This window comes from Eleutherodactylus coqui, chromosome 10 (assembly GCF_035609145.1).
Source record: "Eleutherodactylus coqui strain aEleCoq1 chromosome 10, aEleCoq1.hap1, whole genome shotgun sequence".
NCBI classification, from domain to species: domain Eukaryota; kingdom Metazoa; phylum Chordata; class Amphibia; order Anura; family Eleutherodactylidae; genus Eleutherodactylus; species Eleutherodactylus coqui.
The window spans coordinates 59,798,182-59,814,467 of record NC_089846.1 but is presented as its reverse complement, the minus strand read 5'-3'; the positions used below and the strand labels follow the sequence as shown (position 1 = coordinate 59,814,467).

Genomic DNA, 16,286 nt, shown 5'->3' with positions numbered 1-16,286 from the left:
ACAATTAATGGTATCAGGATCAACGCCTCGGAACACAAAATGGCACTATTTGCCGACGATCTATTGTTGTACCTGTCCAACCCCCGAGTCGGCATGCCCGTACTGCTAAAAGAATTCGAAAAATTCGGTAGGGTCAACAATTACAAAATTAACGCGCAGAAATCAGAAGCCCTCAACATCAGACTTTCGCAGGCCGAGGTCTCCCACCTGGAGTCAGTACTCCTATTCCGCTAGGTCAGCTCTCACCTAAAGTACTTGGGAGTAAATATCCCAACGGAACTACCACTCTCCTTCAAATTAAATTTCACCCCCTTTGCTGAAAACTTAGAGAGGGACCTGGGCAAGTGGAGGCCCCTATACCTTTCCTGGAATGGCCGAGTAAACGCAATTAAGATGGATGTACTGCCCAAATTCCTTTATCCATGCCAAACAATGCCGATCGGGCTCCCAAAAACCTTTCTGAAAAAAATTAGATCCTTGATTACTGACTTTGTCTAGAGGGGAAGAAAACCACGCCTACGTTACTCGCTGCTGACGAGGGGAAAGGAAAGGGGGCCTAGGCCTACCGGACTTTTCCCTCTACCACAAGGCTAGCATCGCAAACTGCGTCCTGGACATGCTCAAACACAGAAGCTCCAGGCTCTGGGTCGACATAGAACACGCGGGAGATATAGATGGTCTATACGGAGCCCCTTGGATCCCGCTTAAAGGTGTCAAATTCATCCCCAACATCTCCCCGTTCGGCCTTCAACTATTTAAAACATGGGTGAGTTTTGCTCCCCGATACGGACTGATCACAGTGCCAGGCCTCCTAACCCCACTCATAGCAAACCCCTTCTTCGAAGTAATTTCAAGCCAGAGGGGTCTGCTGTCCATCCCAGCAGATCCATTACCCAGAGTGAGGGACGTAGTGACCCAGACGGGCCTGAAGCCCATGACTGAGATCCTAGGTCAGAATCTACCTCAGCCAGGATCCTGGCTTCAATATCTACAGCTGAGAGGCTTTGTGAGCTGGCTGACACCCAGAGGTAACCTGACAGCGCCTTTGACGGCGTTTGAGCAACTCTGCATGTCGGGCCAAAGTCAGAGGCACTTGATCTCTATGTTATATAAATTGCTGCTGGATCGGGAGATGGAGGAGGAGACCCTGAATTACAGAGGGGCCTGGGAACGGGAACTAGGGGAAGACCTCACCGATGAGGACTGGTGCAAAATTTGGGTCCTAACGCACAAGCTTTCCACAGCAGGCAAAATTCAAGACCTCAACTACAAGATAGTCTTGAGGTGGTATAGGACCCCTGACCAACTTCAGAGGATCTTCCCCCAGACCTCCCCCTTGTCTTGGTGATGCAGTGGGAGCAGAGGCACAATGACTCACATATGGTGGGAATGTCACCCAGTGGCAGACCTTTGGGAAAAGGTAGCCACTCTTTATAACCACATTAATCATTCGGAAGTAATCCTGACACCGAAACTGGCCCTGCTCTCACTGCTCCCGGGCAACACAAGAACCGCTAAATTAGGTATCTTAAAACATTTCATTTTGGCAGTGAGAAGACTTATCCCAAGGTTCTGGCAATCCCCAACCAGGGGCATGTGGGTCGAGGAACTCCATACTCTTATGAGATTTGATGAACTGGGGGCTGACGACCCTAAAGCATGGGAAGCCCACTACAAGACATGGCAACCATGGGTCGCGTTTAGAGACACAGATGACCTCAAACGCTGGATAGACCACGGCTCACTCGATTAAAACACTACTCAGACTAGCGCTCAGAGGTAACTCCACCCAGGATCATTCCCCGAAATTGGTTTCCCCCCCCCCTCACCCTCATCCTATTCCCCCCTAATGTATTGTGTCCCCCCCCCCCCATCTGTACATGTGAGTGTTATAGTTTAGTTAAGTTTATCTGAAGGAAAAGGTAGACACCTCTACAACATTGAACAAGCTCGAGACAAACTCCCAGACTCGAACTCCATATAGAAGCAGAGGAGAACTGAAGACGACGCGAGTTGGAGTAATTACGGTTTATATTCGCTAGTTGTCTGAATCCACCAGGGTAGACATGATCTGCCCTCAGAACTCCTTCCCTGTCTCCCCCCCTTTTTCCTCATTTCTTTCTTATAGATCTGGTTTAGGTCGCTGTTCATTTTTTGCAATGATTTAAATATTAACACTACTTGACAGACTTCTAATTAAAAAATGTAATAAAACTTATTTGAACCAAAAACTTATTTGAACCAAAAAATTACTTTGGTATCGCAAAAGTTAAAGTGTACCCACCGCGCGATTTATTTTTCCCGATGCTACCGGTGAAAATTAATCATAAGTTGATGTTTCCGCTGTGTTACACCTGCGCTTTAAATTCACAGACCGAGCCGTGTAGTCATACCAATGAAGAGAGGTCTATCGTTGGTACATGGTGTATGATAGAGCTCGAGATGGCTGTAGAGAAAGGCTACAGGATAGCCCACACCTATGAAATATGGCACTTTCCAGAAACATTGGATGATCTATTTGCATCTTACATCAAGTTGCATCTTAGGGATAAGCATGAGGCTTCAGGGTATCCTAATTGGTGCACTGACGATGATAAGAAAAATGAATATATTGATTCCTTTCTTCAACAAGAAGGTGTTCAATTGCGTAAGGGGGAGATAGGCGTAAACCCTGCTAAACGCCAAATCTCCAAGCTTTTCTTAAACTCATTGTGGGGAAAGTTTGCACAGAAATCGAACCTTCCCTGTACCAGCATTGTGACTGACCCTGATGAACTCTTTGAGTATGTGTTTTTACCGCAGTACGAAATTTCAGGGCTAAATTTTATTGATGACGAAACAGCCAATGTCACGTGGAAATACGGAAAAGAGCACCACATGGTCAACAAAAACACCAACATCTTTATAGCTTGCTTTACAACAGCCTACGCATGCCTAGAGCTCTACTCGTTTCTGGATAGATTGCAGGAACGCTGTCTTTATCATGACACAGACTCTGTCATTTTTGTACACCGTGAAGGTGAGTGGAACCCGCCGTTAGACGACTACCTGGGGGAATTGACCAGTGAGCTCTCCGATGATACACACATTACAGAGTTTGTATCTGCTGGTCCCAAAACCTACGGGTACAAGTTGAACACTGGTAAAACAGTGTTAAAAGTTAAAGGTATAACTTTAAATACAACAGCCACTCAGGTCATAAATTTTGACAGCCTGAAAGATCTGGTTTTGGATTATCCTCGTAACACAAACCCTGAAACACAAAAGACTTTCACCGTAGAGCAGCCTGGGTTTGTAAGAAATAAAAAGTATTGGGACATCGAAACAAGGCCACTACAAAAAACACAGAGGTGTGTTTATACAAAGAGGTATCTACTAGATGATTTTACAACTCTCCCTTACGGTTATTAGATCAAATAGTATGCAAATCCATCCAAAGATGCAAACCCGTAATATTGTTTGATTTTGGGGCATGTTGGCGTAATTATATGTCGGGGGGTAACTGCTTATTCTCCTAACCAGGATCTGTAAGGAATACGTACTACCGGATCGATGCAGCATTAACGCCACACAATCCACGAGATCGTGTGAGGAGGCGACTATTAGACGAATTCACAATATAACCTTATGGGTGTTAACGGCAGCATAATGGACACACGTTTGCAACACCCCTTCTCTTGTATTTTAGTAGGTTCGTCTAACTCTGGGAAAAGTTACTTTGTTAAGCAGTTGTTACTTAACTCAGCAACGCATATATCTCATATCCCCAGCAACATCGTCTATTTTTATTTGTGTTGGCAGCCGCTTTATGATGAACTTTCCGCCTCTTTTTCTAACATTAGATTTATAGAAGGACTACCTCAGACTTTTATAGATGATGACTTATTCCCTCCTGAAAAGGTAAATTTGACTGTTGTTGATGAACTCATGGAGAGTGCCAGCGAGAACAGCGAAATAGAGAAAGTGTTTACCAAGTATGTACATCACAGAAATCTGAGCATTTTGTACCTTGTGCAGAACATATTTTGTCAAGGTAAAAAAAGCAAAACAATAAATCTGAATACTAATTATATGGTTTTATTTAGTATCAGCGCATGATAAACTCCAAATTGTCACGTTGGCTAGACAGATGTATCCGGGGCAGACACGCTTCTTCTTAGAAGCTTTTGAGGATGCCACGAGTGCTCCTTACGGATATCTGCTAGTTGACTTAAGAGGCAATACGCCTGAGGAGTACCGCTTGAGAACGGGTTTGTTTCCACCTGCTTTACCAGCTGTGTATATACCCAAGAAAAATGCTTCTAAAAAGTGAGTTTGTCTTTTTCGCGACTTATTTTATTCTGTGCACATTGTGTCGACAGGATGTCTGAGAGAATATGTCGTAATTGGGCTCTCTTAAGAAGCCTGGTGAAAGCGAAACCTGGCGTTAGAAAATCTATTTTACGCGAGGCAAGCAACGATCTAATTACAGCCATAGCTGAGATCGCATTAAATATTTTAAATGGTAGGATACCTCTAAAACCTCGTCAGAAAAAGATACTAAAAAAATGGCAAAGTGCTATAAGGCCTCTGGGTGATAAAACCCTGGCCGTTAAGAAAAAGAAGCGTATAGTGAATCAGGCCGGCGGTTTTATAGGATCGCTCTTGGGTTTTGCAATCCCAATAATTACGAGTCTGCTTGCCAATCGATAATGAAGCATGCGGAGAAAATGTACTTGGTGCCTAAACACGATCTTAACAAGATAAGACAATCCGCTACAATGACACCGAGCATACGACAAACAACTATTCATCGCCTTGATGATGAAATTAGCTCAATTTTACAACGTAGTGACATACCTGATGATGTGAAAATTAAAAAATGCATAGCTGTTTTACAAAGATACTTGGTACATGCTAAACAGGACGCAAAAGAGCTAACAAATTTAAACCTTGTAATCACAGGTGAAACTGATCATCAGCAATTGTCAAATACCTCTCCTGATAATAGAAATACTGTTCATGAAATTGTAAGTCAAGTCAATCCACGGTTCAAAAAAAATGCTGAGCTTTTGCTAAACAGACTGTCGCAGCATGGTGATATTATATCGTGGAATATGCGTGACGAGTTTGTTTATAAGGGGGAGCCTATTAATGGATCAAACATTTTGGACTTGACCCGTCATGCTACGCAGAGTCATAGTGCTACCAAGAAAAATCATCCTCTGAGCTGGGACATTTTTATGCGAGCGTTGGCCGAGATTAATACGCCTTCTACGGTCATCGTCAGCCACAACACTAGAGAAATTCTCCAGGGTTTGAAAACAGGTGTGGACCCCAGCTTTGCACATGGTACCCCCAAAAACAAAATCCTGTCTTTCTCCCCTCCCCCAGCCGGTATAACACAGGGGAGCCTAAAAAGCGACTGACACCACTATTTCCCATTTCGTGGTTAAGTTTGTAAAGGATTGTAAAAATGTAAATATATCTCTTAACATTATACAGCGTTATAAACATCTATGTAATAATTCTTATGCATTCCTTTATGTAATAACTCTATATTCTGTATTTTTTCTTTATCGCACATCGTTTATATATTCTGTGCGCTCAATAAAGCTTTATAAAACTTTGCATTTTGTCTACTGTGTGTTCTCTCTAGCACGGTCACTGTTAGCCTATACATAAAAGCTTTTTAGGATGGGGTGGGAATGATGAAAAGGCTATTAGTGAATGGAAATGCATTCTTTATATTAACCCTTATACTCATAAGGCAACTTGAATGGTATATAACATTCTTTATATTAACCCTTATACTCATAAGGCGACTTGAATGGTATATAACATCAAGTCAGACTATAAATATAATAAGTCCATTGATGGGGGACTTGAATGGTATATAACATCAAGTCAGGCTATAAATATAATAAGACCCTTGATTATCATGAGACACACTGTATTCTAAAGTGTGTCTCATGATACGTCACAGGCCTGGAATGAGGGTGGGGGACCTGATACACGTCACACCCCTGGAATGTGGAAGGGGGCCCACCATCTGCCAGATGGCGGCCAGGTGGTGCGCCAAAGGGGGGAGGGTCAAAGGTCATGGGAGGGGGGCGTGGCACCGGTCCCTTTCCAAAAGTGGGTGGCTTGACATAAGGTATGTACGTATACTACTGGCATGCGATAATGTCTCTTGGACTAGCTTCATTTAAACATTTAGGACATGGCGGTCTGTGAGCCCTATCGATTTTTCAAGTCGTGCTCAGGAACGCCAGGGAGGATTTTACGCATGAGGCGCAATAGTTATTCTGGAATTTCCGATGTTATATTCTCCGTGACTCCCTGTATTTTAATATTATTTCGCCTGTTCCTATCCTCCAAGTCCGTTAATTTATTTTGCCGCTTGACTACTACTTCCTCCAAGGCATAATGGGCATCCACTAACTCATTGTAGGATTCAACTATTTCTTTCATCTTATTTTCTGTGTGTTCTATCTTGTTATTTAATTCCTGAACGGAGGCATTAACATTTGAAGAAAAATGCTTAAAATCTGCCTGAATAGTCTACCTGAGAGCTATAATGGCTTCCTTGATAAAGGATTCTGTGGCTGGCTTATCAGATGAAGGGAGATGTGTAATGCAGCCCTCCTCTCCTTTCTCAAGTGTAATAGCCCCTGTGTTTGCAGAGGTTTCTGTATCTGACAGCCTCTGCCTCTGCCTTTCTGAGCTATTAGTTGGGGAACAGCAGCCCTGTGACAGCGTGGTCGGCGCCATCTTGGATGAGATGTACCTGTTTGTAGGAGCTGTTTCCAGCCCTCTCTCTCCTCTCCTTTTGCCATTCTGCAATTCATCTGGCTGTTCTTTCTTGTCTTCTCTGTATAGGGAGCATCACCTTTATCTTTGTTTGATGCAAGCATTTTCTCTGAGTTAGGGCGCCCACCCACTGGCGTTTTTTTTCACTGCGAAATTCGCAGCTTTTTTTTTCTGCAGGGGGTCTATGGGACTTCTAATGTAAAAATCGCGATCGCGCAAAATCGCGATTTTAGCTTTGCATGTCCCATAGCCGAAAGACCCCTGCAGAAAAAAAAAAACGCTGCGAATTTCGCAGTAAAAAAATGCTAGTGGGTGGGCACCCTTAGGGCGCCCACCCACTGGCGTTTTTTTTCCCTGCGAAATTCGCAGCATTTTTTTCTCTGCAGGGGTCTATGGGACTTGTAATGTTAAAATCGCGATCGCGCAAAATCGCAATTTACCGCGAAATCGCGATTTTGCGCGATCGCGATTTTAACATTACAAGTCCCATAGACCCCTGCAGAGAAAAAAATGCTGCGAATTTCGCAGGGAAAAAAAACGCCAGTGGGTGGGCGCCCTTACTGTGCAGCTCCTCCAAAGCTGAGCAGGAGGTGGGCGTGTCTCTCACTGCTGCTGCTGGAGGAGACCTGTGTGTCTCAAAGAACTCCTCTAATCTCCTGCGATTTGCCTTAGATGTCCTCCTTCTTAACATGCTTTCTTTCTTGTCATCTGAGGTGTGTGATGTTATTTTTGCCACCTGTAGTGCGCTGTGAGTAGCCTTTAGAGTGTCTGTACCGGGCCCAGCTCACACTGCAGCAGCCATCCCGGGTCTCTTCCAAAAACCCACCATCATGTTTTTGAAAGCCTCCGTTTCCACAAGCCTGTATGGCAGCATCTCCAGGCTGATTAATTTGGCAATATGCACGTTTAAAGCTTGAGCGTGCGGGTGCGTGGCGGCATATTTGTGCTTTCGCTTCAACGCTTGTGCTAGCAACAGCTGAACACTGCGCTGAGAGACAATGCTTGATGGGGTCGAGGACAGGGAAGGTGAGGGTGTGGGTGCAGGCCAGGAGGCGCTCGTGCCTGCGTCCTGAGAGGGGGGTTGGATCTGAGTGGCAGGTTGGGGCACAGGGGAAGAGGCAATGGTGCGCCCCAGAGGCGGTGAACAGCCTTCGTCCCACAATGTGGGGTGCCTGGCCATCATATGCTGGTGGTGGTGGTGAGGTTGGTAGTGGTGGCTCCCCGGCTGATCTTGGTGCAGCACAGGTTGCACACCACTGTTCGTCGGTCGTCCACGCTCTCAGTGAAAAACATCCACACCTTTGAACACCTAGCCCTCTGCACGGAGGCTTGCCGCGAGGGGGTGCTTTGGGAAATAGTTGGGAGATTCTTTGCTCTGGCCCTACCTCTACCCCTGGCCACTCCACTGCATCTTCCAACCTGTCCTGCTGCTGCACTTGTCTCCCCCTCTGAAGCCCTGTCCTCAGTAGGCTTAGCAAACCAGGTGGGGTCAGTCACCTCATCGTCCAGCTGCTCTTCCTCCGAATCCTCTGTGCATTCCTCCCTCGGACTTACTGCCCTTACTACTACCTCACTGATAGACAACTGTGTCTCTTCATCATCATCATCCTCCTCACCCACTGAAAGCTCTTGAGACAGTTGCCGAAAGTCCCCAGCCTCATCACCCGGACCCCGGGAACTTTCCAAAGGTTGGGCATCGGTCACGAAAAACTCCTCAGGTGATAGAGGAACCATTTTTTCCCACTCATGGCAGGGACCCGAGAACAGTTCCTGGGAGTCTGCCTGCTCATCGGACCCTAGAAACTTGCCTCTCTCCTAATCCCGCAGCAGCCGGCTGGAACTCGGCCTATGCCCACACCTCGCTTGGACGTCCGCGTCCACGTCCACATCCTCGACCCTTACCCCTACTCCTCATCATGGCTGATAACGAATAGAGCAGGGGCCAAATAAATTACCCCACTGTACAGCACTGACAACTGGGCCTTAATTCACCGCACACAGAGACTTGTAGATAGCGGAGGCTCTATGCTGTGATAAGAAAAAAGTAACCCGCTGTCTTGCGCTGATACCTAGGGGTAATTTACTGTTCGCAGAGACTTGTAGATTATAGAGGCTGTGTGGAGGGGGAGAAGACTGTAAAGCCAGTGGATAGTGTTGATAACTGCAGCGATCTCAATCCCACCAACAGAAATGGTATTGTGAGATGCTCTGCACAGCGGCTGAGCTAAAATACTATGCAGTGGCCCCAGTAATATAACGGTACTGTTTTGAGACAGCTGTGAGACCACTGTCTAATTCACTGCAGACACAGAACGGTATGAGGCTGAGTATGCCGAATAATCGGTGCATGCGCGAGACATCACTTCCGCCTGGCTGTGAGGCTGAATGTGACGCACTTCCGGTTTCATGTAGTGACTGATAATGGAAGCTGGTGGAGGGCCGCTGTGGAGACGTACCACCTTGGATTCAGGTGATTTGTATTGTGTGTTGATTTTAGGGGTTGGGTTTTTTACTATTTAAGGAAGCATTTTACTGTTGCAATATGAGCTTGACAAAGACAGCGGTGCTGTCGAAACATCGCCAACGCTGTTGTACATACTGGGCTGCATCTTTGTACAATAAAAAAATGGATTTCTAAATGATTGTCTACTGCATCTTTATCCCGTGAGATGGTGCTGGTATAAATAAGTATGTTTGTAGCAGGCTAGGAATTATGTGCAAGCACTTTCACGGTGAGAGTGGTATTTTGCTGCACACTCCAGCCAGAAAAAAATATGATGAAAGGCTGCAAACAGGCTTAGCTGCGTAATACAAAAATGGTAGAACTACAACTCCCAGCAGCCACCAAGTAAAATGCACACGGTGAGATGTAGCCCTAAGAAGGACCGTTGGGGTTCTTGAAGACAGCATCTCTGCTAACACTTTCCCTATATCAGCAGCAGCACTTTCCCTATACTCTGTATAATAGACTGCAGACTGAGAATGCTATAGCTGTAATGGCCTGCACAGCCTGAGATGGAGAAAAAAAAATTGTGCAAAACTGCTCCCAGCCACAACAGTAATGCACACGGTCAGATGTAGCCCTAAGAAGGACCGTTGTTGTTCTTGAGGACAGGATCCTACACTAACATTATCTCTAAATAAGCAGCAGCACTTTCCCTAATCTCTGCCAGTGTGTGTCTGAGGCGAGCCACGGGCGGGACCGCTTTAAGTACTCGGCGGTCACTTGATCTCACCAGCCACTCACTGCAGGGGGGTGGGATATGGCTGGCACGTCACAGGAGGAAGTGGTAATGCCTTCCCTGCATGTCTATTGGCTAGAAAATTGGCGCTAAACATGCGGGGAAGGAAATGGAATTGACTCGAGTACCGCATGGTGCTCGTCTCGAGTAACGAGCATCTTGAGTACCCTAATACTCAAACAAGCATCAAGCTCGGACGAGTGTGCTCGCTCATCTCTAGTCCTAAACACAGCCTAGATCCACCAGCCATACCAAAAAAGGAGGTTGTAAAACTTCAGACATAACTTACAGATAATTTTTGCTGGTTAACTATTAAATCTAATCAAATAATAATCGCTTACCTGCAGAGAATGGCATAAATGCATTACTTTTCTTAAAGCAATCTTTCTCATTTAGAAAATGTCCAGGATCAAACTTCCCTGGGTTCTTGAATAGTTTGGGATCTTTCAGGATACAGGTCAGGACTGGAAACACCAAGCTTCCCCGTAAGTAATTGTACAAAATATGTAGATCTAGAAAACAGAAAGTGTTGAAGGGTCTAAGATATTTTTTATTAAACCCAGGTCCCCCATGTATAATAATAAACCAGCTAATATTTTCCTTTCCCAGCTGTCTGCATCTCACCTGTCATCAGCTCTGGGTCTTCTCTGTTACATGTAGGCTGTTGCAGCCAATCACAGAGCTCATCACTTGATCACTAAGGTCTATGATTGGCTGTGAAAAGAGAGTGCAGAAAATACTGGCATGAAGGCGCAACACTCTAAGCTAGTAGAAGATTAAGGCCCAATATGCGATAGTGAAAGCACTTCTTTTTTATTATTTAACAAAATAAACAAACAACAAGTGAAAACACATTTTGGAAATGAGCCCCTTCATCAGTTTGGCTGGATTAAACACAACAGGATGCCTGGACCTGACACAATTTCTAAGGTTTTTGGATGTGCCAGAGGTCCTGTATGTGGCAGGGAGTTAGGGGGGAAAGAAGTGCTTCAGCAGCTTATTATTGTTAAATAATAAAAAAGAAGTGCTTTAACTATCGCGTATTGGACCTTAATCTTCTACTAGCTTAGAGTGTTGGGCCTTCACACCAGTATTTTCCACACTCTCTTTTCGCTATACTCACGCCCACCTTGGTGGAGTGTTATTTGGTTGGCAGCACGTCCATTATTTGAAACACTGCCCACTCCAGAACTATTTCATCACTTTTACTGGGTCTTGCTCCACCCTCCTTTTCATCTATGACTGGCGTTAGCAGCCTGTAAGATTCTGTACATTGGCTCCTGAAAGCTGTAAACAATACGTCACAGTGGAGACCTGGATTTGCCAACGAGGAGAATGCAAGGAACAAGTAGAGATGAGTATAGCTGGTTTATTATTCTTACACAAATGGCGTACCTGGTTTTAACAAAACATATTGTCTTGGACAACCCCACTATGTTTGCTAACACTATGCTACAAGGGTACATTTTCCAGTGTAAAAATCAGTGTTCTTACCTATATTCAGGGTGCTAATTCCAAATATAGCCATCAGGAGCACAACAAGTAGATCCTGTAGTGGATTGTCATTGTGTTCCATGTCACAATAGCATTGTTAATAACTCTGGCAAGAATAAATCTACATTCAATTGGAAATTCAAAACTAACAGGATCAGAGATAGAATTCTTAATAGTTAGGATAGAATAGAGTTGTTCTGTATGCTCGTTCCAATTGGACATTTCAACACTTGACTGGCCTTAAACGGTTTATCCAAATTGTAAGATCTTAAAGATATTTATCAATTGCTGAGCTCTGTCATTAGCTGCAGACCCTGTGACGTCCTGTAAACTGGACCGGGTTGCAGCTGTGTACATAGAGTGAGCACTGATGTAGGACACAATGGGAGTGGGAAGAGGTGAGTATATCACTATTTCTAATAGTATTGTATGGCGAAGGGGTTGTACTGAGATCTTACAACTTGGACAACCCCTCTAAGGTAGATGGTATGCTATTCAAAAGATTGTTTTGTTGTACGCACTTCGTTCATAATTATAAAAAGTGAATAATTTACATAAAACAAAACACAAATTTTATATGCTATGCAAATAAGCACAGAATACCAGATTCAGAAAAAAATTGATTTTGTACTGCAATATTTTGTCTAATACTGTTCAGATCTTATCTAGTATGTATTATGACATTTATTGCTTATCTACAGGATAATTGATATACATATGATAAGGGAGTCTTACTGCTGACTCCTCCACAATCACTAATACATTAATACTTGACTATTTCCACCACTTTCATTCATTCTTAATACAGCTGCAGTGTGCATGCTCAGTTACAATTACACTCAAGCTCCTCCTCACTGTGATCACATAATGACATGTTTTTGTTTTTTTATTTGACATTTCTCCACTGTAGCTGAGGCATCAATAGGCCCCTCAGTTACAGGGAAAACATCCCCTGTAGTGACATTACTTACTGGCAGAGCTGATCAGGGTCTGCTGGGACCCTGTAGCTCTGCTGTGCTAGAGGTCACATGGCAGTCACTAACTGCCGGCTCACATAATCAAAGAAAGAATTCCACTTTCACTTTTCTAGTACATCGCGCTCATTTAGCATCCTCCAGATTATCAGTTGTGACTAACAACTGACAACCCCTCCTGCTTCTGATTGATTGCAGAACAGGAGGCTTTAATCCCTGCCGTAATTTTAAATACGGCTGGGCTTTAAGCCCGGGACCAAGCACCCTATATTTACAGTGCTTGGTCCTTAATGGGTTAAAGGCCAAACATTGGCCACAACAGTAGAACAATATTTCACACACAGTAATCCCTAATGGCCTATTTCACATTTGTGTGCTGTCTGTGTATTTTAGCACACATACCCATTATAGCCTATGAGGCTCTTCAGACAGGCAATCTTTCACATAGACTGATAGTTGTCACATTTGCCCTAAGTGTAATGCACACCACGCCCAGGACAAATGCAAATTGAAGGCTAATCATTATGTTAGTCAGTGCAGGTTGGGACCTGTGAACAGACATCAAGCAATGACTGGCAAACACCACAACAATTACCTACAATACCAACATGCGTAAGCAGATGGAATAACTAAAGTATGTACAAAGTATTGGTTCATATTTTGTCCAATATACTTAGGATCAGTGCAGGCCAGGACTTGTGAACAGACATCAAACAACGACTGGCAAACACCACAATTACCTACAATACCAACATGCGTAAGCAGATGGGATAACTAAAGTATGTACGAGGTATTGGTTGTATTTTGGCCAAGATACTTAAGTTCATGAGCCCGCGACAAGGCTTCTCGTTGTTTCGTGAATCCCTACTCTAAAAAAACAACTTAAACCCAGGAGTCCTGCCTACAAGCAGGGTGAGCATCCCAATAGGAACAGCCCCATGCTGAAACCTAGAGGCCTGGCTCACTTTAGATGGTAAACGGCATACAAGCAGAACAGGACACTGTTCACACCAACTGACAAGGGAATCACTCCCAGAATCTCATGCATGCAGCAACACCAAGCAAAACATGCATGACTCCAAACGCCAGCATTCTGGGAGAGAATGAAGAGAAAGATAAATGACCAGCACCCTCTAGCAAGAGGTGCTGGCATTTATCTACAGCAGACCGGTGGTGATTGGCTGACTGCAGCAATACATACCCAGCTAGCTCAATCATTCCACACCTGTGGAAATGTGCTCTTGGAAACCCATAGAACTATAGGTCTCAGGAGCACAACGTGACAATAGTCTGTTTGAAAGAAATTGCAGAATGTTCTAATCTCTTCTGTTTTCATGGTGCAGAAAAGCACATGCAATGTGTGGGTCTGAGCAGCTTAAAAAGCACATGGGCTGGTGTATGTGTGTAATCAATGCAAGTTGCACTTGAGATTCTCGGGTGCAACTTGTGTACAGCTGTCGGAATGTGGCCTAAAGGTTGCAGCATAAACTCTATTCTATATTGTACATCTGCTCTGTTTTTCAAGAGGAGGACTTCCGCACTTGAACTTGTTTGCTATTGTTAGTGGACATAGTCTCTAACCCTCTTCCCTGCCTCCAACAGACATGCTCAATAGCAAAACATGCAGGCACTGATGCACAGATTGTAACTGCAGGCACGCTGCTCTCATTACATATGCAGCTGGCCTTTTGGCACAATCATAGGTCACCACCATGCGCAAGTCTCTTGCCTCTTGCTTTATGTAGCTTTATGGGTTGTTCTCTTCCTATGCAGCAGGATTCTTCTCTTTACCCATCATGCACTAGAGCATTACTGGCACATGACTACTAAAACACAGATGCTGAAATTCTCAGGAGCTGACACTTCCTCATGCAGTTCACTGATGATCCTCTCTACACAATCCACTCATCAACCATGTGTATGAGCAGCTTTAGATAATGGAACATGACATATTAATCAAAGAATTGTTTGTGCAACAAGAAAAGTGATGTACTGCAGCTCAGTTACAAATGTTACACACTGCCATACAAGCCTTAATAAAAAAAACATGAAAAACACAGTACAGTATTAATATAAAAAAATTACAGATGTTGCAATGTATATTATATTGTGTACATTGATACAGCCACGAACAAGACTAAAACTAAAATAAAACTATCTTATGTTTTTTTTGGAGAAATTAGTCTTCGTATTTTTTTTAATTGATGTCTTTCCAAAATTAGTGTAAATTCTTGAACTTTGAGGTTCCCTTAATGCAAGAAGTTCATCCTTAACTCAGAAACGAGGGACAACATTCATCTTGTATGAGTGAGGTCTTGAACCATTGGTGTTTGGCTCTGGTCTTATGCTCAAAGTCTTTCTATCTACTGTGGACTCCAAGGTAAACTTTTGCAGTATAGTTGTTAGAAAGAGGAAGAGCTCCATGCGAGCCAGGCCTTCTCCCAAACACACCCGTTTGCCTGAGAAGAGAGAATGAACATACGCAATAAGTCAAGCTAAACTTAAAGGGCTTGTTATAAGAGCAAAGAGCAATTTCAATAGGCACTACACTCATGCTCCATATCTAGCCCTGTTTCCATTACAAATTGTGTATGTCGTATCCTAAACTGTTTTATGTGACAGCTCTAACTTATATTAATGTGAAATATGTATGTAAAGACAACGCAATACAGTGAGCTCCTAAATCCTGTTGTATTTTGTGGTTCTAAGCGCAACCTAGATTCACCAACCATATCAAAATAGGAGGCACTCATAATATTTTCATATACTGAACCCCGGAAAAATATAAATTTCAACTTCAGTCATAGCTTTCCTGACATTTTTTTTGCTAGTTAGCCATTAATTATGCTGTGTGGTGGTGTGCAACACAAGTTTCAGGATATGATGCAGCAGGTGAAATTACTAAAAATATGCAATGCATATTTAGGAACACAGAAATGTAGGCAAATAATAGTATTGGAATAAGTGAGCAATCAAAATTTCACAGTATGGTTAGTTAAAGCTATCTACACTAGCTATATCCTAGGAATAATGATCAATGTAGTATATAGGATAACAGCAATACTCTTAAAACAAAATTAACAAAACTTACTGAAGATTGGTCCTTTACACTGAAATAAAGTTCACATAGTACAATACAAAGCCCTCCTACTAACGCAATATAACCAAGCACAACATATTGTTGAACACAGCATCTCTATTTTAAGTCCTCATGTTGATGTATCACTTCTGTCTCATTCCATAGCCTGTAAGACAGGTCTCTTTGCTTAGTAACTTCTGCAGCATTTCTGTATATAACAGGCTTGTTAAGTTAATCTAGTCCCTGTAATTGTGCACACTTATTTTTGGTGTTGAGGTTGACCTCACTTACAGTTAGTCACTTGGAAGGGGAAGAGTTGCTGTGCAGATAATCTTCTTAGACAGTCTCCAATAGCTCAGCCTAGTGACAGAAGTGCCTCTTAAAGTAGCACTTGCAGCTGTTGTCCTTCGGACCAATCATTGCACGATTACAGTACACAGCATCCCCAATAGACTCAAAGCATCTCCTGTTGCCTCTTTCTAGATGTTGTGCTTCTTTTTCTTTCATATTATTATCTACCTGCTGGCAGCAGCTGTTCTGCAGAGTACTGCACTTTCAGTTGATCACTCCAGCAGGACTTGCAGCCTCCACCAGAGTCTCTGCTCTGCCCTGCCCTTGTGTTGCAGCAGACAATTCATTTTATAGCCCAGACAGCAGACAATCAGCCCATGTTCTCCTGGAAATGCTCAATTGAAATTGTCGGAA

At 43.6% G+C, this 16,286-nt stretch overlaps 2 protein-coding genes across 4 annotated transcripts in view; both read right to left on the bottom strand.

The window, feature by feature from the left end:
- LOC136580509 (putative inactive cytochrome P450 2G1) overlaps positions 1 to 12,023 on the bottom strand; it is a 38,682-nt gene extending 26,659 nt beyond the window's left edge. Inside the window, exons 1-2 of the mRNA XM_066581117.1 lie at positions 11,529 to 12,023; positions 10,376 to 10,546 (exon numbers count right to left, since the gene is read on the bottom strand). Of these exons, the coding sequence (XP_066437214.1) occupies positions 10,376 to 10,546; positions 11,529 to 11,610 (253 nt within the window). The 5' untranslated portion in view covers positions 11,611 to 12,023. The remainder of the gene's footprint in view (positions 1 to 10,375; positions 10,547 to 11,528) is intronic.
- A 2,546-nt stretch (positions 12,024 to 14,569) lies between these two features.
- Positions 14,570 to 16,286, bottom strand: part of LOC136580508 (cytochrome P450 2C8-like) — a 56,641-nt gene continuing 54,924 nt past the window's right edge. For all 3 annotated transcript variants that reach the window (XM_066581116.1, XM_066581113.1, XM_066581114.1), the window contains one exon: positions 14,570 to 14,961. In XM_066581116.1, the coding sequence (XP_066437213.1) occupies positions 14,777 to 14,961 (185 nt within the window). In that variant the 3' untranslated portion in view covers positions 14,570 to 14,776. The remainder of the gene's footprint in view (positions 14,962 to 16,286) is intronic.